Source organism: Oncorhynchus gorbuscha, linkage group LG06 (genome assembly GCF_021184085.1).
Source record: "Oncorhynchus gorbuscha isolate QuinsamMale2020 ecotype Even-year linkage group LG06, OgorEven_v1.0, whole genome shotgun sequence".
Taxonomy (NCBI): Eukaryota; Metazoa; Chordata; class Actinopteri; order Salmoniformes; family Salmonidae; genus Oncorhynchus; species Oncorhynchus gorbuscha.
The window spans coordinates 56844646-56871507 of record NC_060178.1 but is presented as its reverse complement, the minus strand read 5'-3'; the positions used below and the strand labels follow the sequence as shown (position 1 = coordinate 56871507).

At 43.6% G+C, this 26862-nt stretch overlaps 2 protein-coding genes across 7 annotated transcripts in view; one reads left to right on the top strand and one right to left on the bottom strand.

The window, feature by feature from the left end:
- LOC124038138 (E3 ubiquitin-protein ligase MARCHF5-like) overlaps positions 1 to 11957 on the top strand; it is a 63041-nt gene extending 51084 nt beyond the window's left edge. The window contains exons 3-6 of one of the 2 annotated variants that reach the window (XM_046353639.1): positions 563 to 693; positions 7553 to 7736; positions 8376 to 8542; positions 10411 to 11957. In XM_046353639.1, the coding sequence (XP_046209595.1) occupies positions 563 to 693; positions 7553 to 7736; positions 8376 to 8542; positions 10411 to 10527 (599 nt within the window). In that variant the 3' untranslated portion in view covers positions 10528 to 11957. Of the gene's footprint in view, positions 1 to 562; positions 694 to 7552; positions 7755 to 8375; positions 8543 to 10410 lie in introns of both variants that reach the window. The other variant, XM_046353638.1, reaches the window with a different exon arrangement.
- Positions 11958 to 14349: 2392 nt separating this feature from the next.
- Positions 14350 to 26862, bottom strand: part of LOC124038134 (insulin-degrading enzyme-like) — a 51255-nt gene continuing 38742 nt past the window's right edge. For all 5 annotated transcript variants that reach the window (XM_046353633.1, XM_046353632.1, XM_046353631.1 and 2 more), the window contains 6 exons: positions 26168 to 26335; positions 23574 to 23846; positions 19237 to 19298; positions 15911 to 15983; positions 15714 to 15781; positions 14350 to 15355 (listed from right to left, as the gene is read on the bottom strand). In XM_046353633.1, the coding sequence (XP_046209589.1) occupies positions 15254 to 15355; positions 15714 to 15781; positions 15911 to 15983; positions 19237 to 19298; positions 23574 to 23846; positions 26168 to 26335 (746 nt within the window). In that variant the 3' untranslated portion in view covers positions 14350 to 15253. The remainder of the gene's footprint in view (positions 15356 to 15713; positions 15782 to 15910; positions 15984 to 19236; positions 19299 to 23573; positions 23847 to 26167; positions 26336 to 26862) is intronic.

Sequence of the window (26862 nt, the reverse complement as noted above, 5' to 3'; positions counted from 1 at the left end):
CAGAGTTTGCAAAACAATCCGCCGCTCAATTTGATGAAATAATCTAGAAGTAGTAGATCTTGTTCTGTCAGGTAAGCCTTCTTTGCAGCTAACATTTAATTGAGAAGGTTTTGGGGGGGAAACCTGTCTACCCATAAGATGGTTATCATTAGCATCGCTAACTGGCTACATACAGAGTGATAGACAAACACGCGCATCAAACAGACAGACGGGAACAATATTGCTGGACATTTTATTGGCAGATAGTGTGTTACGTTTGGCTTTTTAAGCCAATAGTGGCTAACCAGGGGTGAGAACGTCAATGTTGCTTTGATTGGATCGTAGCCGGGAGCTTTGTTAATGACGGTTTGCAGTTTTGATTGACCAGCTACTTATAAGTGGGCTGAGAGCTACTGGTAGCTCGCGATCTACCCTAACGAATATGACCCAGGCCATAGAGAGGGGGAAAACAGCCTGTACGACCCTGTTTTACAATTTGGAACAAATGCTGTATAGCCTTTTTCCACACACAAAGTGGTGTGTGGAGTCTATGTTCAACTCTTATGTCCCTGTCTCCCTCCAGGGCCAGTGGTGTATGTACTAGACCTGTTTGACCGGCTCATCTCCAAGGCCTGTCCCTTTGCCGCCGCCGGCATCATGGTGGGCTCCATCTACTGGACCGCCGTCACGTACGGGGCTGTCACCGTCATGCAGGTGAGACCACCACACACACACACACACACACTAGGGTTTCCGTAAGGAAACAACATGACCGGGAAGATTTTAATTTACCGGCCATTTGATAAGTTTACCTTCTCAGTTTGCATTGGATGCGTAACCCGTAAGGGCGTCCACCAATGGTACTCAAAATGACAGAAATCACATTTAAAGATTATGGTAACTCATTTTAACAGAACAGGCAACTCCTGTTATGAAGCAGCCAATAAAACATCATTTTTAAAAATTTGGCGAAGTGCAATTGTTAACAGCGCATCTGATGCGAGCAGTTCCATATTAGAAACTTAGAAAGCGGGGGAATCTAAAGATGCAACAACTAGAATGGGTTGCTAATAAACTCAACAAAAAAAGAAATGTCTTCTCCACTCAACTGCGTTTTATTTTCAGCGAACTTAACATGTGTAAATATTTGTTTGAACATCACTATATTCAACAACTGAAACATAAACTGAAACATAAACTGGACAAGGTCCGCAGACTTGTGACTAACAGAAATTGAATAATGTGTCTCTGAACAAATGGGGGGGTAAAAATAAAAGTAACAGTCAGTATCTGGTGTGGTCACCAGCTGCATTAAGTACTACAGTGCATCTCCTCATGGACTGCACCAGGTTTGCCAGTTCTTGCTGTGAGATGTTACCCCACTCTTCCACCAAGACAGCTGCAAGTTCCCAGACATTTCTGCGGGAAATGGCCCTAGCCCTCACCCTCCGATCCAACAGGTCCCACACGTGCTCAATGGGATGAGATCTGGGCTCTTTGCTGGTCATGGCAGAATACTAACATTCCTGTCTTGCAGGAAATCACACACAGAACGAGCAGTATGGCTGGTGGCATTGTCATGCTGGAGGATCATGTCAGGATGAGCCTACAGGAAGGGTACCACATGAGGGAGGAGGATGTCTTCCCTGTAACGCACAGAGTTGAGATTGCCTGCAATGACAACAAGCTCAGTCCCATGATGCTGTGACACACCACCCCAAACCATGACGGACCCTCCACCTGCAAATCAATCCCGCTCCAGAGTACAGGCCTCAGTGTAACGCTCATTCCTTTGACGATAAAAGCGAATCCTACCATCACCCCTGGTGAGAGACAACCGCGACTCGTCAGTGAAGACCACTTTTTTCCAGTTCTGTCTGGTCCAGCGACGGTGGGTTTGTGCCCGTAGGCGACATTGTTGCTGGTGATGTCTGGTGAGGACCTGCCTTACAACAGGCCCACAAGCCCTCAGTCCAGCCTCTCTCAGCCTATTGCGGACAGTCTGAGCACAGATGGAGGGATTGTGCGTTCCTGGTGTAACTCGGGCAATTGTTGTTGCCATCCTGTACCTGTCCCGCAGGTGTGATGTTCGAATGTACCAATCCTGTGCAGGTGTTGTTACACATGGTCTGCCACTGCAAGGACGATCAGCCATCTGTCCTCTCTACCGTCTGTAAACTGTTAGTGTCTTAACGACCGTTCCACAGGTGCATATTCATTAATTGTTTATGGTTCATTGAACAAGCATGGGAAACGGTGTTTAAGCCCTTTACAATGAAAATCTGTGAAGTAATTTGGATTTTTACGAATTATCTTTGAAAGACAGGGTCCTGAAAAAGGGACATTATTTTTTTGCTGAGTTTAACTAGGCTTGTGCCTTTGGCTTCTGGGCAACAAAAGAAAGTTGATATGAAAACCAATAGAAACAGAGAGAAATACTGGTTTCAATGGCATATGAGGATGTCTATATGAAAGGAATTGCCTCTACTTTTCTATGATCAGATTTTTACCTAGGCTACAATTAAAGGGTGTCTGCACTTCCTGATTTAGCCTCGTTTTAGATTTGGTTAATTAAGAAACTCTACCGGCCATGACTGAATTCAAATGTGAGTTTGTTTCGTGGTGTGGTTTGATGTGGATGTCTGTGGGAAGGGTAAGCCAAATTATTTCGCCAGTTAGCTTCAGCCGGGTGGTGCGCAACTGTGGCAAAGTTAGTTTGACTTTGGATAGCCTATCTCTAGGGATAGTTAGGGACCAGGGATTAACATGGGTAATCCGGGATCCTGTCACATTTCCCCCAAAAATAAAATGACAAGACCTGGGAAATTACAACATTTTCCCCAAAATCGAACTAACGCAATTCCACAAAATACATTACATGCGCAGCAGCAGATTACCCCAAAAATGTATAGCACATTATGCAAACAGGTTGAAGCATTTCGCCTAGCGTATTTTCTTCATACAAGGTCGCCATAAATTCAAAACACATGTGTTATTGACACTGCCGGACTGCACACGCGACCCGAATGCAGTTAGTAAACCCCTACAGTATAGCCTATGACATTTTGCTTGCTTCCTTGAGCTGTCAATGTGACTCTTAAGATAGTCACAAATTTGATAGGCCTATGCACAATTCACTACATAGGTATCTCTGTCACAGACATGAATTCTGTAACAATTCAGAGGCAGGAGGGAAATCTCCTGTCCTAGAGCCTAGGCCAGTGTTCCCCAACTGGTTTTATTTGGGCCCCCAAGTTCTCTGAGCAAAACAAATTTGTTGGACATAAAAAACTGTAAAAACACCAGGAAATCAGCTCCAAACCCTCTCATCTCAGAATCCTGGCATATGACCATATCTTGGTTTTACGCACACCTTAAATTATATTATTTAAGCTACTCCCTTAAATGCTATCATGGGCAGAAAGCCAGTTCATCTCCATCGTTTATTTAAGTTCATGGGTCATTTATAACAAAACCTTTCAATATTGCCAATCATTTCCATGACTATTTCACAAGTGAAGTGGAAAAGCTCAGAAGTGAATTGACATTGCACAGTGGACCATCATATTTTTGCATTAAAAAATATATAATGAAAGAGAACGATTGCTGTTTTGAATTTGGTCAAGTTAGTGTGGGATAGGTGGAAAAAAATCCATAATGATAAGCCACCAGGTATTGACAACATTTATGGGAAACTGTTGAGAATGGTATCTGACAGTATTGCCACCCCTATTTGATATATATTTAACTAAAGCCTAAAGGAGTGTCTCCACAGGTGTGTAAGGAAGCTAAAGTAATTCCACTGCCTAAAAATAGTAAAGCACCCTTTACTGGCTCTAACAGCCGCCCAATCAGTTTGCTGTCTGTTCTTAGTAAACTGATAGAGAGAATTGTTTGACCAATACAATGCTATTTTTCAGAGAACAAGTTAACTACTGACTTTCAGCATGGATATAGAAAAGGTCACTCAACTTGTACTGCACTGACAGATGATTGGTTAAAAGAAATGAATAATAAAATGATAGTTGGTGCTTTATTGTTAAGATTTCAGTGCCGCCTGTGATGTTATTGATCATAAATTGTTATTGCTATGGCTTTACGTCACATGGTTGGAGTTATTTATCCAATAGAACCCAGAGAGTGTTCTTCAATGGAAGCTTCTCTAACATCAGATACAGTCGGGAGAACAAGTATTTGATACACTGCTGATTTTGCAGGTTTTCCTGCATTAATAATAAACGGGTCTTAAATGAAACTAAAATAATTGTATTTGGTTCAAAACATTCTTGAAGACCTAAAACCTCAAGTGGAGTTTTCCATAAAGTTTGAGACCATTGATCAAGATGAGGAAGCTAAATTCCGAGGTATACCATTATCATGGTCAAGTCATATTGGCAAAGTTGTTGTGAAGATGGGGAGGTGTATGTCTGTTATAAAAATATGTTTTTATTTTTGCAGGTAAAGGTCAAATGGACATACCCCTGTTTATAAGAATATGTTCTGTCTTTTTTACACACAAATCAACTGTAGTAGCTGTCCCTGACTAAAACAAAATATTGGTCGACCAAGACATGTATTTGTTCATATACAGAGACACCCTATGTGGTTTAATAAAATCAACTATATTAACTGAGCTTGTCTTAAGCATGCTGTTTAATTAAATAATTAAGACTCACAATGACTCAAGAGGGAGCCAGAGATCAAGATGGCCTAACCAGAAGAAAAAAGCCTGTTCCCAGCCCTCCTCCTCCCGCTGACAAATAAAAACATTGCACCCTGCAGGTAGAAAATATCCTGATAAAAATAAATATCCTATAAATCCCACTGTCGGCCCGAAGCTCACGCAAACAAACTTGCGACATTGTATAAAATATTCTGGGCCATTAGAGTTTCCCACGCCAGTGAGCTCGGGACAGACACAGCTGAAGGCTATTTGTTCAAGGGATAATAAATAATCCGGTATTTTATGACGTTTCCACTGGATCAGAGCATTACATTTTTCCCTTCCATGCCGAGTGGTTATCAAAAGGGAGAGAGTTGTGAATATTTTTCAAATACATTGAGGAACTATTGTCATTCTCAATGGATTCTTAACAGGCTTTGTTTACTTGCTGTTTGAGGTGAATAAAAAATACTTTGAAAAGCTTCACAATACTAGTCAAATACTATGACATCTCAAACTGTGCGTGTCCTTACTCAACATTGACAGGAGTGCTCCAAACAAAAGACAATGAATAAATTGCCAAAACTCGTAAATGTAATTTAAATAAACCAAAACTTGTTTCTCACAAGTGTAGCATATGTTGTGAGATCTGCAAAAGTGTCCACTCTGACAATGAGAATGTTAAACGAATGCAATAATAATATATTGAATGGATTAACATAAATTACCGTAACCAAAGAAACATTGTGGATTAGAACAAACATTGTAGATCTTGTCCCATCTCGATTACTGTCTGGTAATATGGTCAAGTGCAGCGAAGAAAGCCCTAGCAAAGCTGCAGCTGGTTCAGAACAGAGCAGCACGCCCTTGCCCTTAACTGCACATACAGAACTAACATCAACAACATGCACACCAGTCTTTCCTGGTTGTGGGTTGACGAGAGATTAACTGCTTTTCTTCCAGTTTTTATGAGAAATATAACTGTGAATAAAATTCCAGATTGTCTGCATAATCAAATAACATTCAGCGCAGACACCCGTACATACCCCACCACCAGGGGTCTCTTCACAGTCACCAAGTCCAAAACAAATGCACGGACACGCACCGTATTATACAGAGGCATGATCGCATGGAACTCCCTTCCATCTCCAATTACTCTAGCAACAGCAAAATTACTTTTAAAAAACAGATTCAACAACATCTTATGGAATGCCGATGACTGTGAGGGGACACACACACACACACACACACACACACACACACACACACACACACACACACACACACACACACACACACACACACACACACACACACACACACACACACACACACACACACACACCTCGCTATTTTTATTGTATTGTTTGCATAGTTTTTGTTGTTGTATCATTGTATTTTAAATTTGTGTGACGGTGTCAGGGTTTTGTTACTTGCGTTTTTTTTCCTTTTTTTGTTTGTGGACCCCAGGAAGAGTAGCTGATGCTTCTGCAAAAGTGAATGGGGATCCAACTAAACAAAGCAAAACAAATGGGGACATCTGATTTTTTCAGTACTTCCTGGGACTCTAGGGATACATTTGTTGTATTCTCGGTATTGAAACTTGGTAGATTTTCTGGAAAATATTAATCCCTGTTAGGGACATCAATAAATTACACAATGTAACTAGCCCCATGGGGATATTGAATGTCGAACCAAATTGATGGGTCGAATGCAGCTGCGCTCCGAATTACGATTACTTGTGTGCTTCCAGCTGTGGGCAGCATTCAACCCAACCCATGGAAAACTGTTACGGTACCCTTCATTCCAATTTCTTCCTATCTCGCAAATATATCTGTTTTGGACAAGACTGACTTCATGACCAAGCTATTTACACTTTTTTGAAAATATTGACACTAGAATAAATCCTTCTGGCTCATATCAATGCCACATAGGCCAATTTGTAAATGACAAGTTGCATTTTAGGAGCAGTCGCTATTTAAGTATATGTTTTCAAAATGCATACTGCCTCCAGTTGAGAGGCATGCTTCAATTACCAGTTGAGAAATAAAACAACTGTTTTAAACACGTGATTGCATTTAAAATTCTTGCGCAATGACTGGACTTATGAAAACAGGTTTCACTCCAGCAGCAACAAGCTGAGGAGTTGCAACAGCAGTTCTAATGCTGTCTGACAAGTGATATTCCACTCAAAATAGGCTCTGTACGCTGTGCGCGTGTGATAAATAAGATGCACGATGACCTTGTGATCGTATACAAATGTAAGCGTCTTTTTATTATGCGTGGGAATACTTGGGAACAGATTTCAAAAATGTCAATCATTTGGCGCTGATTTCCTGGTGTTTTTACAGTATTTTATATCCAACAATTGTAAAATAAATACAAGTTTGCTCAAAAAACCTGGGGGAGGCTAATAAAGTCACCCATGGGCCAAATTTGTCCCACGCCACCAGTTGGGGATCCCTGCTATAGACCGATAAGCATAAATGTCAAATGGATTTACATCGACTGATTTTTCCATCTATGAATAAAAAATAACGGTAGGATTTTTCTCCCAGTCAATTTGGCCGGCAACAATTTTGTATATCGGCGAAAAGCTGCCAGTTACCGGGCTGACGGAAACCCCCCCCCCCCCACACACACACACACACACACACACACACACACACACACACACACACACACACACACACACTGAGGGTTAAATCCACCATATTTATTCTTAACGTTATTGTCTTCTGACGACTTTCGTCGTCTTCCTAGTGTGGCCGTGTTGATCGATTTAGACTATGGCTGCGTTTTGACATGGCAGTGCACTACATAGGTAACAGGGTGCCATTTCAGACGCACCTTATCGTCAAGCTATCCATATTCACCACGGTGTCCGCTCTGCTCTGTCGCTGTGCCCAGGTGGTGGGCCATAAGGAGGGCCTGGATGTGATGGAGCGGGCAGACCCCTTGTTCCTGCTCATCGGCCTGCCCACCATCCCCGTCATGCTGATCCTGGGGAAGATGATCCGCTGGGAAGACTACGTGCTGCGCCTCTGGAGGAAGTACTCCAACAAGCTGCAGATCCTCAACAGCATCTTCCCAGGTCAGAACGGACACATTGGTAGGGATGCAAACCGTTCTGCAGCAACGGTCTTCTACTACAATGGGGTGGAATTCCGTGAATTCATTGTGTGTGTCTGTGTAATGAAGTGTGGGTGATAAAGATGTAATTATGTACTTGATGGAGGATGCTAACAGTGTTAAAGGTTGTTGTAATGTTGTGTGATGATTGTGGCGTGAGCAGTGTGTGTGTGTGGGGGGGGATATGAGAACGCTGAGAGGTGGTCCTGTCCATTGGGGCTTGTGGTGGTGATGTGGAGGTCCAGTAGCAGTGGGTTTTTCCACTGAACTCATCATCAAGGGCAGTGATTGATGTGGGGAGAAACCGGACCCCAGGGTTCAGCTGGAACCTTCAACCTTTTCTCCCTGCAGTCTCAGCTTGCTGGGCAAGAGCAGGCGTACCTCTTTACCCCCCACTCGGCTGCCCGAAATAAAGATACTGGCACAGACTGGTACAGATATTACTGTGGCTGGCACACCTTTTTTCTCTCATCACTTGATGAATGTGTATTTGTGTGTCTTGTGTAACATAGCCAGCTGTGTAAAGATGTACTAGCAAAACAACACCCACAATGCACCTCATCCATCCTAACCTTGCCCCCCTCTTCTCTGTCTCTCTCAGGGATTGGGTGTCCAGTGCCTCGTATCCCGGCGGAGGCCAGCCCGCTGGCAGACCACGTGTCAGCCACAAGGATCCTGTGTGGTGCCCTGGTATTCCCTACCATCGCCACCATCGTGGGCAAACTCATGTTCAGCAGTGTCAACTCCAACCTGCAGAGGACCATTCTAGTGAGTAACCCAAACTGTCAGGCATACACACAGACGGTGGGCATGGGGTCTTGGCCATTGTAGTTTTCTTGACGACATATTATTCCTATATTAGTGATTGCAGGTTTTTTTGCAATGGCAATACCTGTACTAGCTCCTACCCTCTACTGGCCCATTTTGAGGTAACTGTGCGTTAGCTGGCAGTTGGCTGTAAGTTAATTAGTAGTTATTCCTCATGAATTTAGGATGTAGGAATGTACCCTGCAAGGCAGGCTGTAGTCAACTTGACAACTGGATGTAGTCTATCACAGTGCCATCCGTTTTGTCACCAGAGCCCCATATAATACCCACCACTGCGACCTGCATGCTCTTGTTGGCTGGCCCTCACTACATATTTGTCGCCAAACCCACAGGCTCCAGGTCATCTATAAGTCTTTGCTCGGTAAAGCCCCGCCTTATCTCAGCTCACTGGTTACCATAGCAACACCCACCCGTAGCACGCGCTCCAGCAGGTATATTTCACTGGTCACCCCCAAAAGCCAACACTTACTTTGGCCGCCTTTCCATCCAGTTCTCTGCTGCCAATGACTGGAACGAATTTCAAAAATCGCTTGAGTCTTATATCTCCCTCTAACTTTAAGCATCAGCTGTCAGAGCAGCTTACCGATCACTATACCTGTACACAGCCCATCTGTAAATAGCCCACCCAACTACCTCATCCTCATATTGTTATTTATCCTCTTGTTCTTTTGCACCCCAGTATCTCTACTTGCACATCGCCATCTGCACATCTATCACTCCAGTGTTGATGCTAAATTGTAATTATTTTGCCTCATTGGCCTATTTATTGCCTTACCTCCCTAATCTTCTACATTTGCACACACTGTACATATATTTTTCTATTGTGTTATTGACTGTACATTTGTTTATGTGTAACTGTTGTTTTTGTCACACTGCTTTGCTTTATCTTGGCCAGGTCGCAGTTGTAAATGAGAACTTGTTCTCGGCTGGCCTACCTGGTTAAATAAAGGTGAAATAAAATAAATAAAACCAGGGCTTTATGTCTCCTTGTGATCCGCCACCCGTGGGCCCCACACACACACACCTGAGAGGGCGCTGACAGCCCGGTAACCAGAGTAGCAGAGCTCGTCTGTCATATGACCCGCGCTGCCCCCTCTGGACATTGCAACCCCCCTGCCCCACGCAAACACTCACACTCAAGTTCCCTTTAACCTCACTTAGCATTAGAGCAACAAAACCACCTGATCTCATGGTTCTATTAGTAAATTACTCAATGGAGGCTTTGTTGGCACTGTCATGCAGAGGGGTACATGTATTGTCCTAGGACAGGTTATAGTGAAGCGTTTTAAGGATATACTGTTTATTCCCTGGCTACTACAGTATTAGAGAACTACACAGAGTACAAAACATTAAGAACATCAATTTATTGGGCCATGGACTCTACAAAGTAGACTTAGTTGTGTCAAGTTGGCTGGATGTCCTTTGGGTGGTGGATCATTCTTTATACGCATGGGAAACTGTTGAGCGTGTAAAAACCCAGAGGGGTTGCAGTTCTTGACACATTCAAACCGGTGCGCCTGGAACCTACTACCATACCCCTGTTCAAAGGCACTTCAAATATTTTGCCTTGCCCATTTACCCTCTGAATGGCACACATTACAATCCATGTCTCAAGGCTTACAAATCCTTCTTTAACCTGTCTCCTCCCTTTTCATCTACACTGATTTGAGGTGGATTTAACAAATCTTGTGTAGCAAATAGAAAAACCAGACATAGCAGCAAGATAAATGATTTGACACATGAGCCGAGTGTTGGTGACCCCTCTTTGGCACTCTGCTTACCCTTAGTTATTTTTGTCCTGTCTGCAGGGTGGGATTGCGTTTGTGGCCGTCAAGGGAGCGTTCAAGGTGTACTTCAAACAGCAGCAGTACCAGAGGCAAGCCCACCGCAAGATCCTCAACTTTACCGAGGCAGAGGAGGCCTGAGAATGGGCATGGACAGACAGACATATTGATACATAGGGGGAGTGGACGGAGCATGACGGTGAACTCTGAGCAGGAACACTGTCGGACACAGATTGACGTACTTAGGGATCATTGGCGCCCCCCAAACTCTTACACCTCTCTAAGTAGCCTCGCCTCACCTCGTTCTGTTTCTGCTCTTTAGGGAGTCATCGTCGTATGCGGCTGACATTCGTGCTGTATGATTATCACCATGTTCTATTTTGTTTTTAAAACATTCAAAGGAGAAGAGACGAGACAAGAACACTGAGACAGACATGCGTGCAAACACACACACACACTGAGTGTGCTCATGTATATTCCACACAGAAGCTCTTTTTTTTTTTGTGGAATGTGACTTGTAACTGCTATGTTGCTGTAGCAATTTTTGTTTGTTTTAATCAAGTAACCAGTGCTTGTTGTACTTTAAAAAGATACATCTGGGGCACATGTAATTATTAGACAGGAAAGTTTTATAAATAATTGTCTTACTGTTAATTTTGCAGTTTTGAAATTTGCCAATGAGGAATATTGTTTCCCTGTATTGAATGTGTTTTAAGAGAAATTCAATTTTTTTTATCACTAAAGGATGATTATTTGAATGGGAAGAACTTTTTACCTGCTTCCCTAAGACATTGTTGCCACGTTTCCATTGGTAAATATCCCTAGACTGATAATACATAATCTCAATTATTTAGAAGCACAGTACAAACACAAGTGTGATTGTCTGTACATACATTCATTGCACAATATGTATCAGCTAAAACATTCAAGGGTATTTTTTTGTTGTCAAATGCCTAGAAGTGTTGTCATTAGTTCTGTTTGTAGCTGATTTTGTGTAATTGTCTTCTACTTATGAGATGACAGAGAATGTGATGTGCAAGCCTGCAATGTGGAGGTGGGTGGATGATAGACCTGACACGTGCCACATTACCTTCTAAATGAGAGCATAAAATGACACGTCCACTGAGATTTATGTCTCTTCTTTTAACCCAAATTGCATATTCCGCCACATATTTCCTTGCTGACGCCACCACTTGCTTTGTTTTTTAGTGTGTGTATATATATATATATATATTATATATGCTCAAGTCAGTCACGTAATAACCCATTCTGTAACTACTCTTCTAAAAGTACGGTATAACCAGTATACTGTGCATTACGTGTGTGAAAAAGGCTTGCCATAAACCAATCATTTGAATATTTAATATTATTTTGCACATCTCTTTTAGCTGTGCCTGGTAGACAGACATGCTCCAATAATCTGCTGTGGTCAGCTCAGTTTTTACATTAACTCTAAAGAAAATATATTATGCCAAAAGTGACATTGAAGTTATTAATTGTATTGTACAGACATTGTTTCTCAATTTATAGTTTCGTGGTGGATTGTGAATAAATGTATTTTTTCAAACCTTGAAGTGGATGTGTTCATGCTAAATTCCAGGGGCCTCGTTTATAGAACGGATTTATGATCAATTTTGATCTTACACATGGTTTTCTGCATAAATCCGATTTTAAGTTATTTAGAAAACCTTTGATGTGGAAATGATCTTCTCTACTTAGTCTAGACTTGACATAAGTAATTTACCTGCTGGTTATGTAGGGTTGTTCTATAAATAGTGTCAAATTAGAAAAAAAGTAAACATGCCTGTTCTTGCGTTATTGGAAAACGTGCTTTAGAAGGGAGAGTTTGAGACCGGACTTACTTTTTTGCGCATGATGATCCATGGCTTATAAATCGTTATAGTCTCCCAATAAATGTTCTGTTAGATTTGTGCACAGATTTAGCCCCTAATCTGGAAAAGAAGATACTCTGTCATCATGCTATACCCGTATCTGTCCAAGAACTGTCCACTCTGGGATTCCTCGCTACTGGGACATTCCAGGGGGAAATGAGTGACAGTTCATGGATATCAGTCATCATTCAGCCGCATCCTGCCACAAGTGATCTCATCTTCCAAAAAGTTTGCTTTTCTCTTTTGGTTCATTCCTGACTAAACCCTCATTTGTTCTAGCATTCTATAAGGGGAAATCACTGATTGTAAATTAATTTGAGATGTATAGATCACCGGTGCGTAAATAACAAATGGGCTTCTTACAACCTGCTAAAGAAAGTTTTTTTATGCTCAGTATCTTTTATGAATCAAACGTAAGCACACCGTCGGAAGTGATCTTACGACTAAGTTAAAGTATATAACATTTTTATATATATTGTAGGACTGATTCAATCCAAATTTCATAAACATGAACAAGGGTCTAATATGGCTCAAAAACAGCTTGAATTAATCACTATTTCATAGTATATGGGTGAAAGATAAGTCTCTATATTACTTTAGCATAGTGTGTTCTTCTGAGGCAGTCATATTTGGGATACATATCCTGCATTGACTGGCAAGTCGATATCTTTAACTATTTGTTCCAGTATAGTCATTTATTAAACACACAGGAGGAAATAAAAACTAAACCTTTCAGCATTACTGAGCCATGAACATGTCTGCACCAACCAGCCAATTGACAGCAGTTTCAAATCAAATTTTATTTGTCACAGGTGACCGCCTACCTACAACTGAGTCTCCCAGAAACTCCTTCCATTAGGACAGTTTCAAATGATCAGGCTGGTATTCATTAGGGCACACCATTTGAAAACAAGCGTTTCTTATCTGACAAGTTCAGGTAGTCCCTTCTGGTTTCAGTAATTCGGTCAAATGAATAGTACCCAGTTTCTCAAAGTGAACCCACATCTAGTTATTCCCTTATTCGAGTCTGTACTGATGACTTATCATCCCTCCTTTAAAACAATGCAGCATTAAGTTAACATTACATTATTGATAGGCCTGAGGACGTATGGGAGATCACATAAACCTGATATTTGCTGTATTATATTTGTTGGCGCCAGCTTGACTTCGCAAAGCTTGTTAACACCTGAGAGACCAGGCTATGCTTTACACAGACATGGTAATAACATGACTCCAATCTACACAGAAAACAGACAGTTCCGCTTTTCAATATCAATGTGTCCGTTTTTAGGCTGGATGAGAGCAAGGACCCGAGAACGCAGTGCAGTGTGTCCCTTCTCTACATAACAGTACCGAGACCATTTATGTTTAAATCCAGATTGCTCTCCAATTCAGAAGAGTTTATTGCTTAGTGAGAAGTGCATATTGAGAAACAGGCCTGACTACAACTTCACCCTCCATACATGGGCCTCTTTTGAACCCCTACAGCCAAAACATGATTATTTAAAAAGGGTTTTCTGAGAAAATACTAGACTGAAAATCAGTTTACCCCACCAGACATTCTAAAACAGTCCTATTTAACGTTTTTCTGAAGGACAGCATCCCCACTGAGCACAGATGTCAATTCCAGGTTGGTTCAATGTCATTTATTGAAATGACATGGAAACTAAGCTGATCCAACCAGTGTGTGCCCAGTGGGTCTTTAAGCATGCCGCCACAATCCTGTTCCAAGTCTGACCCACAGAGACAAAGTGCAGTTGGCTGACTGTCAAACTCCACACACACACACACACACACACACACACACACACACACACACACACACACACTGCTGTGCTGTGCATCCAGCTGAATGCACCAGCTATAGAGTTAAATCTCTATTGCTCCAGCTTTGTAAGATCTTCACTGCCAGAGAATGACCAATTGCCACCCCCCTTTCAAAGTCACAAGCTAAGTCTCAAAATGGAGAAAGATGGGGGGGCTATGCAAGAAATCAGTAGTCAAACACGATTAAAATAATGTTATTTAAGTAATAAGCTATAAAACGAATTTATGACCCGAAACAATTAAATACAGACATTTAAAAATGTTTATTTTTCTTCAATCTCAAATAAAAGCAGAAAGCAAAAGATTGGAGGTACCCTGAGATGATGCTCAGATAATACAACCCTGTGGAAAACACTAGTTTAAAAAAAAGCTTAATGAACATGCCTCTCCACCAAATAAGCATTTTTAAAACAACTCCTCAAAGGGCCCCGACATTTTACTAGTTTAAATAAAAAAGTCAGATCTCAAAACGTGTACATTATGGATTAAAACAGAAACATTTCCATAAGGCTGATATAATTGTTTTTGCCATAAAACAGAAATGGTCTAAAATCGTGTGTTGCAGTCATTATTTAAACACAAAGTGTCTTCGTGATAACAATTCGGCCAGTTGTCACCGTGCCGAAGCATCACACAAGTACATAAGAGAAAATGTGTCCAGCGTGTTTGAAATTAAATGTGCACCCTTGCAGAGCTAACCACCTACTTCAACAGCTTCACAACACCATAATCATTAACTAACTGTTTATTCTCACCACAGCAGCATGTCCTTGTGGCTAAGCTGAATAAAAACACTTCCATCATGAAGTATCAAGGGGTACTTGTACTGGTTTACAGGGTTCTGGCCTTGAGGTTCTTTAAGTCAGTACTATTCCTCTACAAACATTCTATACAATGTCGGGAATGTGTGTTGGTGGGGTTTTCGATGAGACTAAAACAAAAATGAGTTTGTGTGTGACCTCTTATCACACTGAGCTATGATGAGAACCACAGCTAAGTTGTATGAATCACACACATTTCCAAGCACCTCTAGTGGACTCTCCAGTTTACACACACGTCAGATGAGTGTGTTCCAGACTCCAGTTACCACAGGGGGGCAGAGAGGGACAGAGCAGGGTCCCCCAGCAACCTCCCATGCTGCTTGGTCCTCACAGTTTGGCAGCCATGAAGTTGATGTGAGTGAATGGCTTGGCCAGGGGAAAGAGGGGCAGGCTCCTCTTGAACTCTGTCATGTCCTGCACCAACGTAGGCTGCAGAGAGAGAGAGATGGACAGGTCAGTATGTTACACACCAACACTGCTGTGCTAATGGAACACTGCTCTGGCCCCCCAATGGTGGAACAAACTCCCTCACGACGCCAGGACAGCGGAGTCAATCACCACCTTCCGGAGACACCTGAAACCCCACCTCTTTAAGGAATACCTAGGATAGGATAAAGTAATCCTTCTCACCCCCCCCCCTTTAAGATTTAGATCCACTATTGTAAAGTGACTGTTCCACTGGATGTCCTAAGGTGAATGCACCAATTTGTAAGTCGCTCTGGATAAGAGCGTCTGCTAAATGACTTAAATGTAAATGTAAATGCAGAGAAAGGTGAATACACATTACCTGGGGCAGGGATGGGGCAGGGGCCAGATTGACATCATTCTGGGCAGGGAACTCTCCCACGACGGGGCCTAAACAAAAAGACAGACATTTCAACATAACTGTTATAAACAGTCAAATTCAAAATATTCACACTAACAAACCAATTTAAATGTATATCCTCCAACCCAAAAACTCTCCATCACTAGTACAATACTCACAGGAGTCCATCTCCCTAGACAGGACGTGCACAGACATCTTGTGCCTCTTTGGTGCGTCCACCGCCAACAGATCCTGCAAAGGACAGGATTTTGATAGACACAGAAAAGAGACAGACCATTTAATAGTAGCCTTTATTTACTTCACTGTCCTAGAAAAATTACAGTGTTTCCCCTATATTAATTCAGCAGCGGCACCCCACTGCTGCTAAGTAGTTCCTGCCCCTCCCAAAAATATATATTTTTAAATAACTAATGGTTATTTATAACAAATATTTCTGTCGAGAAGCACTTTAAGGGATAGTGCGAGATTTTGGCAAGTAAGCACTTTTCATACCCAGAGTCAGATGAACTCATGAATACCATTGTTATAGCTGTGTGTAGTTTGAAATTGCTAATTACTAACTAGCGTTAGCGCCATGAGGTCTATGGTAACAGCTAGCATGCTCATTGTGATAACTTCCTTCAAACGATACCATTTTTATGTCTGCGTATCTATGAGAAAAAAGTAGAAAAAGGTTAATTTCCTAAATCTCACAAGATCTCTTTAAGATCACAATTTGTAGCATACAGAGTGAGCAGTGGCATGAATGAGAGCCACGAGCCATTGTGACTCATCTCCCTACAGTGCATCAGTTATATTTTTCAGTTACACACTCAGAACCCCCAATTAGAAATGTATTACACAATGAAAATATTCTGCATGGGGCCTGTTCTGCTGACGTAGAAATATGGGAAGTCTTTCATTGCCTCTGTATCCTTGGCAGCCTTATCCTCTTGAAACACACAACACCCTGGCAGTGACGCAACCCCTCATTATGACTGTTATTATTCCGAACACAGCGCACCGTGTCAGTGTCACCGCCACAGCTTTGAATAGAACCAGTACGTACGTAAGATCAAGGGAGACAATCAAGTTTTTTAGTACTATATCTCTTGACACATTATTTTCATCAATCTTGGCCACTAACACCGTCAAGCTGCATAATGGACCCTATTCCAACTAAACTACTGAAAGAGCTGCATCCTGTGCTTGGCCCTCCCATGTCGAACATAATAAACAGCTCTCTAAAAGTGGCAGTCATAAAGCCTCTTGAAAAAGCCAAACCCTTTTTTATCTCTTTTTTTTCTGGGTCAGGAAGTTTTTAAAAATTAAAATCGGCCTATATCGTATATCCCATTCCTTTAAAAAAAATGTAAAAGCCTTCCTGAAGACAATGTATAAGAAATGCTTCAGTCTGGTTTTAGACCCCGTCATAGCACTGAGACTGCACTTGTGAAGGTGGTAAATGACCTTTAAATGGCATCTACCCGAGGCTCTGCATCGGTCCTCGTGCTCCTAGACCTTAGTGCTATTTTTGATACCATCGATCACCACATTCTTTTGGAGAGATTGGAAACCCAAATTGGTATACACGGACAAGTTATCTCGGAAAGATATCAGTTTGTCTCTGTGGATGGTTTGTCCTCTGACAAATCAACTGTAAATTTCAGTGTTCCTCAAGGCTCCGTTTTAGGACCACTATTGTCTTCACTACATATTTTACCTCTTGGTGATATCATTCGGAAACATAATATTAACTTTCACTGCTATGCGGATGACACACATCTGTACATTTTAATGAAACATGGTGAAGCCCCAAAATTGCCCTCGCTGGAAGCCTGTGTTTCAGACATAAGGAAGTGGATGGCTACAAATGTTCTACTTTTAAACTCGGACAAAACAGAGATGTTTGTTCTAGGTCCCAAGAAACAAAGAGATGTTCTGTTGAATCTGACAATCTTGATGGTTGTAGTCATCTCAGATAAAACTGAAGGACATCAGCGTTACTCTGGACCCTGACCTCTCTTTTGACAAACATATCAAGACTGTTTCAAGGACAGATTTTTCCATCTACGTAACATTGCAAAAATCAGAAACCTTGTCCAACAATGATGCAGAAAAATGTATCCATGCTTTTGTCACTTCAGGTTAGATTATAGCAATGCTCTACTTTCCGGCTAAAGCACGAAATAAACTTCAGTTAGTGCTAAACACGGCTGCCAGAATGATGACTTTGAGCATATTAAATTTGAGCATATTACTCCAGTGCTAGCCTCTCAACACTGGCTTCCTGTTAAGGCTAGGACTGATTTACTAATAACCTACAAAGCATTACATGGGCTTGCTCCTACCAATCTTTCCGAGTTGGTCCTGCCGTACATACCTACACGTACACTACGGTCACAAGATACAGGCCTCCTTACTGTCCCTAGAATTTCTAAGCAAACAGCTGGAGGCAGGGCTTTCTCCTATAGAGCTCCATTTTTATGGAACGGTCTGCCTACCCATGTCAGAGACGCAAACTCGGTCTCAACCTTTAAGTCTTTATTGAATATTCATCTCTTCAGTAGGTCCTATGATTGAGTGTAGTCTGGCCCAGGAGTGTGAAGGTGAACGGAAAGGCACTGGAGCAACGAACCGCCCTTGCTGTCTCTGCCTGGCCGGTTCCCCTGTCTCCACTGGGATTCTCTGCCGCTAACCCTATTACAGGGGCTGAGTCACTGGCACTCTTCCATGCGGTCCCTAGGCGGGGTGCGTCACTGACGTGATCTTCCTGTCCAGGTTGGCGCCCCACCCCCCCTGGGTTGTGCCGTGGCGGAGATCTTTGTGGGCTATACTCGGCCTTGTGTCAGGATGGTAAGTTGGTGGTTGAAGATATCCCTCTAGTGTTGTGGGGGCTGTGCTTTAGCAAAGTGGGTGGGGTTATATATCCTGCAAGTTTGTTTGGTTGGCACTCACCTCACTCACTCAAAGCCAACTGACATTTATTTACTCTTGAGGTGCTGACCTGTTGCACCCTCGACAACCACTGTTGTTATTATTATTTGACCCTGCTGGTCATCTATGAACATTTTGGCCATGTTCTGTTATAATATCCACCCGGCACAGCCAGAAGAAGACTGGCCACCCCTCAGCCTGGTTCCTCTCTAGGTTCTGGCCTTCCTAGTGAGTTTTTCCTAGCCACCGTGCTTCTACACTTGCATTGCTTGCCGTTTCGGGTTTTAGGCTGGGTTTCTGTACAGCACTTTGACATCAGCTGATATAAGAAGGGCTTTATAAATACATTTGATTGATTGAAGAGTGGTGGAGGGGAATAAATAAAACAGGGTGCCATCTTTAAGTTGCACGCACATGGGCACACATACTCTTTACCATAGGACTCAATTGGTGTAAGAAAACAGCAGGCACCTCGTATGCTTCTCCATGGCAACCGCTTGTGTGAGAAAGTATGACTTTACCTGAAATGTAAGTGGTATGCAATGCAAAGGGAGAGAGCGCTACTCACCCGGTAGAACTGCATGATGTTTTCTTTAGTCAACGTCTTCAGGTAGGACACCTCAATGTTATCTAGAAAACAGAAAACACTTAGGACTAACAGTGGATGATTTGAGATATCACTACAGATTAGCACTAAACAGGGGGGACTGTTTTGTATGTGTGCATGAACGTAGAACAGAACTAGAGGCAAAGTTCCTGCATATTCATCACCAGAAGAAGAACATGTAATAAATACACTGCTCAAAAAAATAAAGGGAACACTAAAATAACACATCCTAGATCTGAATGAATGAAATATTCTTATTAAATACTTTTTTCTTTACATAGTTGAATGTGCTGACAACATAATCACACAAAAATTATCAATGGAAATCAAATGGAAGTGGAATCTCAATTCAATGGCTCAGACACAAGAGGCATGTGGCAGGGTCTACAGTCAATCACGGACTACAAGATGAAATCCAGCCCAGTCACGGACCAGGATGTCTTGCTCCCAGGCAGACTAAATAACTTTTTTGCCCGCTTTGAGGACAATACAGTGCCACTGACACGGCCTGCAACGGAAACATGCGGTCTTTGCTTCACTGCAGCCGAGGTGAGTAAGACATTTAAACGTGTTAACCCTCGCAAGGCTGCAGGCCCAGACGGCATCCCCAGCCGCGCCCTCAGAGCATGCGCAGACCAGCTGGCCGGTGTGTTTACGGACATATTCAATCAATCCCTATACCAGTCTGCTGTTCCCACATGCTTCAAGAGGGCCACCATTGTTCCTGTTCCCAAGAAAGCTAAGGTAACTGAGCTAAACGACTACCGCCCCGTAGCACTCACTTCCGTCATCATGAAGTGCTTTGAGAGACTAGTCAAGGACCATATCACCTCCACCCTACCTGACACCCTAGACCCACTCCAATTTGCTTACCGCCCAAATAGGTCCACAGACGATGCAATCTCAACCACACTGCACACTGCCCTAACCCACCTGGACAAGAGGAATACCTATGTGAGAATGCTGTTCATCGACTACAGCTCGGCATTCAACACCATAGTACCCTCCAAGCTCGTCATCAAGCTCGAGACCCTGGGTCTCGACCCCGCCCTGTGCAACTGGGTACTGGACTTCCTGACGGGCCGCCCCCAGGTGGTGAGGGTAGGCAACAACATCTCCTCCCCGCTGATCCTCAACACGGGGGCCCCACAAGGTTGCGTTCTGAGCCCTCTCCTGTACTCCCTGTTCACCCACGACTGCGTGGCCACGCACGCCTCCAACTCAATCATCAAGTTTGCGGACGACACAACAGTGGTAGGCTTGATTACCAACAACGACGAGACGGCCTACAGGGAGGAGGTGAGGGCCCTCGGAGTGTGGTGTCAGGAAAATAACCTCACACTCAACGTCAACAAAACTAAGGAGATGATTGTGGACTTCAGGAAACAGCAGAGGGAACACCCCTATCCACATCGATGGAACAGTAGTGGAGAGGGTAGCTAGTTTTAAGTTCCTCGGCATACACATCACAGACAAACTGAATTGGTCCACTCACACTGACAGCGTCGTGAAGAAGGCGCAGCAGCGCCTATTCAACCTCAGGAGGCTGAAGAAATTCGGCTTGTCACCAAAAGCACACAAACTTCTACAGATGCACAATCGAGAGCATCCTGGCGGGCTGTATCACCGCCTGGTACGGCAACTGCTCCGCCCTCAACCGTAAGGCTCTCCAGAGGGTAGTGAGGACTGCACAACGCATCACCGGGGGCAAACTACCTGCCCTCCAGGACACCTACACCACCCGTTGTTACAGGAAGGCCATAAAGATCATCAAGGACATCAACCACCCGAACCACTGCCTGTTCACCCCGCTATCATCCAGAAGGCGAGGTCAGTACAGGTGCATCAAAGCTGGGACCGAGAGACTGAAAAACAGCTTCTATCTCAAGGCCATCAGACTGTTAAACAGCCACCACTAACACTGAGTGGCTGCTGCCAACACACTGTCATTGACACTGACCCAACTCCAGCCATTTTAATAATGGGAATTGATGGGAAATGATGTAAATATATCACTAGCCACTTTAAACAATGCTACCTTATATAATGTTGCTTACCCTACATTATTAATCTCATACATATCTCATAACACATGTATCACTAGCCACTTTAACTATGCCACTTTGTTTACTTTGTCTACACACTCATCTCATATGTATATACTGTACTCGATACCATCTACTGTATGCTGCTCTGTACCATCACTCATTCATATATCCTTATGTACATGTTCCTTATCCCCTTACACTGTGTATAAGACAGTAGTTTTGGAATTGTTAGTTAGATTACTTGTTGGTTATCACTGCATTGTCGGAACTAGAAGCACAAGCATTTCGCTACACTCGCATTAACATCTGCTAACCATGTGTATGTGACAAATAAAATTTGATTTGATTTGAAGGGGAAAAAAAGTATCAACCCATGGAGGTCTGGATTTGGAGTCACACTCAAAATTAAAGTGGAAAACTGATGAGGTGGCGGATGGTCTCCTGAGGGATCTCCTCCCAGACCCGGAATAAAGCATCCGCCAACTCCTGGACAGTCTGTGGTGCAACGTGGCATTGGTGGATGGAGTGAGACATGATGTCCCAGATGTGCTCAATTGGATTCAGGTCTGGGGAACGGGCGGGCCAGTCCATAGCATCAATGCCTCTTGCAGGAACTGCTGACACACTCCAGCCACATGAAATCTAGCATTGTCTTGCATTAGGAGGAACCCAGGGTCAACTGCACCAGCATATGGTCTCAAGGGTCTGAGGATCTCATCTCGGTACCCAATGGCAGTCAGGCTACCTCTGGCGAGCACATGGAGGGCTGTGCGGCCCCGGAAAGAAATGCCACCCCACACCATGACTGACCCACCGCCAAACCGGTCATGCTGGAGGATGTTGCAGGCAGCAGAACGTTCTCCACGGCGTCTCCAGACTGTCACGTCCGTCACATGTGCTCAGTGTGAACCTGCTTTCATCTGTGAAGAGCACAGGGCGCCAGTGGCGAATTTGCCAATCTTGGTGTTCTCTGGCAAATGCCAAAACGTCCTGTACGGTGTTGGGCTGTAAGCACAACCTCCACCTGTGGACGACGGGCCCTCATACCACCCTCATGGAGTCGGTTTCTGACCGTTTGAGCAGACACATGCACATTTGTGGCCTGCTGGAGGTCATTTTGCAGGGCTCTGGCAGTGCTCCTCCTGCTCCTCCTTGCACAAAGGCGTAGCGGTCCTGCTGCTGGGTTGTTGCCCTCCTACGGCCTCCTCCACGTCTCCTGATGTACTGGCCTGTCTCCCGGTAGCACCTCCATGCTCTGGACACTACACTGACAGACACAGCAAACCTTGCCACAGCTCGCATTGATGTGCCATCCTGGATGAGCTGCACTACCTGAGCCACTTTTGTGGGTTGTAGACTCCGTCTCATGCTACCACTAGAGTGAAAGCACCGCCAGTATTCAAAAGTGACCAAAACATCAGCCAGGAAGCATAGGAACTGAGAAGTGGTCTGGTCACCACCTGCAGAACCACTCCTTTATTGGGGGTGTCTTGCTAAATGCCTATAATTTCCACCTGTTGTCTATTCCATTTGCACAACAGCATGTGAAATGTATTGTCAATCAGTGTTCCTTCCTAAGTGGACAGTTTGATTTCACAGAAGTGTGATTGACTTAGAGTTATATTTTGTTGTTTAAGTGTTCCCTTTATTTTTTGAGCAGTGCAGTTTAACTCTTAAATAAGAATTCCTCTTACCTTCTTATATCTATATAAAAAGCTTCCGTAAGGTGCAACACAATAGCTCTACAGCATCACCAGCCACACTGATCTGGCTGTACAATGTTCCACTATTGACTAGGCTCCACTTCCTATCAATTTCTTGGTGTGCAGACTGTTGCGGCTCAGTCTCCCATCCCTCCAACAATGAAAACATGGTTATCATCACCATCTACTTGGAACGCACAGGGGTTTACGGCAAATTTCCAGCAAATCAGCCCATAACAGCACTCAGGTGTGCTCGGGGTGCTGATTATTCTGGGGCCTAATCAATGCTAATTGGTGCAGCAGGTAGCTCTGAGGTGGCAACAACCTTCACCTCGAAGATCCTCCAGAATGTCAATAGTCTGATAACTTCATCTCACTCAAAACACCTTTTCAGATAACAAGGCCTCCTAGCAGTGTCAGGAGGAATATCCATTTAGTTGACAGTAACTCAAACTCCCCACAGCTTTCACTTGGGGAAAAAACATCTTAGGCCTCCAGCTCAGGTAACGGTGTGCGTGTTGCTCAATGAGCGTCTACGCATGCTCACCTCTGTCAAAGTTGTATTGCTGGGAGATGATCTCCCCCCAGTACTTGGCGCACTCGGCGGCCAGCTTCTTGGGCTTGTCCAGGCGGCGGATGGCCAGGGCCTGGATGTGTTTCTGGAAGGCCTCATCGTTCATTTCCTCCACAGACTTCTCTGTGGCTTTTAGGAAAGCCTCGACCCGGCTCTCTAGGTAGTGGGGAGCCTTCTCCGACTGGATGATGAAGCGCAAGCCCTGGACCCCGTTAGCGCGCCGCGGACCGCTAAACACTATGTACCCTGAGGAGTGAGCAAAGTAAAAGTCAGGTAAAATGCACTGTGAATTCTGGAACATGTCTTTACAGGTGTTGAACTGCATGTACAGGTAAAAGAAACACTTGAGTATATGAGGGATACAAAGTATATTGAAAGCGGGTGCTTCCACACAGGTGTGGTTCCTGAGTTAATTTAGCAATTAACATCCAAGTTTCCCATTATTTTGGCTTCCATGGCTAGAAGAGATCTTAGTGACTTTGAAAGAGGGATCTCAAATGAGCAAAAGGGGTTAAAAGGGTGTGTGTGTGTGTGTGTGTGTGTGTGTGTGTGTGTGTGTGTGTGTGTGTGTGTGTGTGTGTGTGTGTGTGTGTGTGAGAGAGAGAGTCACCAGTTCTCAATCCAATTGAACACTATTCTGGAGCAGCGCCTGAGAGAGCATTTTCTACCACCATTAATACATTTCCCATGGAAGACCGGCGTCGCATCCCTCCAACAGAGTTCCAGAACCGTGTAGAATCTATGCCAGGGCGCATTGAATATGTTCTGGCGGATCGTGGTGGTCCAACGCTCTTTTAAGACACTTTGTTGTGCCTTGGTGTTTCCTTTATTTTGGCAGTTACCTATATGTACAGTGCATTCAGAAAGTATTCAGACCTTTTGTTACATTACAGCCTTATTCTAAAACGGATTAAATCGATTTTTGCCTCATCAATCTACACAGAATACTGCATAATGACAAAGCAAAAACATGTTTTTAGAAATTTTTGCAAATTTTATACAAAACTGAAATATCACATTTACATAAGTATTCAGACCCTTCACTCAGTACTTTGTTGAAGAACCTTTGGCAGCAATTACAGTTTAGAGTATTCTTGGATATTACGCTACAAGCTTTGCACAACTGTATTTGGGGAATTTCTCCCATTCCTCTCTGCAGATCTTCTCAAGCTCTGTCAGGTTGGATGTGGAGCGTCGCTGCACAGCTATTTTCAGGTCTCGATCTGGTTCAAGTCTTGGCTCTGGCTGGGCCACTCAGAGACTTGTCCCGAAGCCACTTCTGATTTGTCTTGGCTGTGTGCTTAGGGTCGTTATCCTGTTGGAAGGTGAACCTTCGGCCCAGTCTGAGGTCCTGAACGCCCTGGTGCAGGTTTTCATCAAGGAACTCTCTGTACTTTGCTCTGTTCATCTTTCCCTCAATCCTGAAGTCTCAGAGTCCCTGCCACTGAAAAACCTTCCCACAGAATGATGCTGCCACCACCACCACCATACTTCACCATAGGGATGGTATTGGCCAGGTGATGAGCTCGACGCTTGGCTTTCAGGCCAAAGAGTTCAATCTTGGTTTCATCAGACCAGAAAATCTTGTTTCTCATCATCAGAGAGTCCTTTAGATGCCTTTTGGCAAACTTCAAGTGGGCTGTCATGTGCCTTTTACTGAGGAGAGGCTTCCTTCTGGCCACTCTACCATAAAGGCCTGATTGGTGGAGTGCTGCAGAGACCGTTGTCCTGGAAGGTTCTCCCATCTCTGCAAAGGAACTCTGGAGCTGTCAGAGTGACCATCAGGTTCTTGTCACCTCCCTGACCAAGAACCTTCTCCCCCGATTGCCCAGTTTGGCAGGCCGGCCAGCTCTCGGAAGAGTCTTGGTGACTCCAAACGTCTTCCATTTAAGAATGGAGGCCACGGTGTTCTTGGGAACCTTCAATGCGGCAGCCAATTTTTGGTACCCTTCGCCAGATCTGTGCCTCGACACAATCCTGTCTCGGAGCGCTATAGACAATTCCTTCAACCTCATGGCTTTCATTTACCACAGTTGGACTTCCAAGTTGTAGAAACATCAAGGATGAGTAATGGAAACAAGATGCACCTCAATTTTGAGTCTCATAGCAAAGGATTTGAATACTTATGTAAATAAAAGGTACGCTTTTAATAAGGCTGTAACATAAAATGTGGAAAAATTCAAGGGGTCGGAATACTTTAATTTTTTTTTTTTTTTTTAACACCTTTATTTAACTAGGCAAGTCAGTTAAGAACAAATTCTTATTTTCAATGACGGCCTATGAACTGTGGGTTAACTGCCTGTTCAGGGGCAGAACGACAGATTTGTACCTTGTCAGCTCGGGGGTTTGAACTTGCAACCTTCTGGTTACTAGTCCAACGCTCTGACCACTAGGCTACCCTGCCGCACCTTTCAAAATGCACTGTATACTGTTCCTGTTTCACAGCAAGGTTTTGAGTTTGAGTGTGTTTAAATACTTTACGATGGACATTTCCAAGGGAGGTCCATTCCCCACTGCCTTCCTGGACCAGTCTCCACTGGTGTGAGAGAGAGCATGCATGGTCGTACCCAACTGTTCCTTGGTGCGCAGTGTGTTGAAGCAGGGCTCAGAGATGATCTGACAGAAGAGCTCCAGCAGCATGTTGTCGTGGGTTGTCTGCATGTCGGTCTGGTAGTAGATCTCTATGCCACAGTTGTTGTGCACCTCGTTCCTCTGCTGGTACACATACCAACCACCTGGAAGGCACAGACAGCATCTTATTCATTAAGGCACAACGGAAAATGTTTTGCAACGGAAAAAGGAAAACAAGTGTTTGTTATTGGACAAGTTGTCCAGGTTGTCGCTCCCAGTTTGTCACTTTGGTGCTTAATAAATACATGACCCAGGGCTTACACGCAATGTAGTTGCAGCATCACAATCTTCAAAAAAAAAACACATTCACCAAACATGCAATACAGAAGTTATGGGCCTCAAACAGCTAACCCTAATGCAAAGTGTAAAACGCTACATGTATGACTTGGCAACCATTGAGGCTTAAAAAAAAAAAATGCATTTAGGAATAAGCATAGACCTCGCCGGTTGATGAATCACCGGCTTAACTGTAAATATGCAATTACTAAAGAACATATTTGGACAGAGAGATTTATAAGGCATCGTACAGGAAAGTTATATATAGAGTTCATCTAGAGGACATTGATGACACGCCAGTCTCCAGACAGGAGAGACTGAGCCAAAATCACACTCTTTTGCTGAGTAAAAGCTT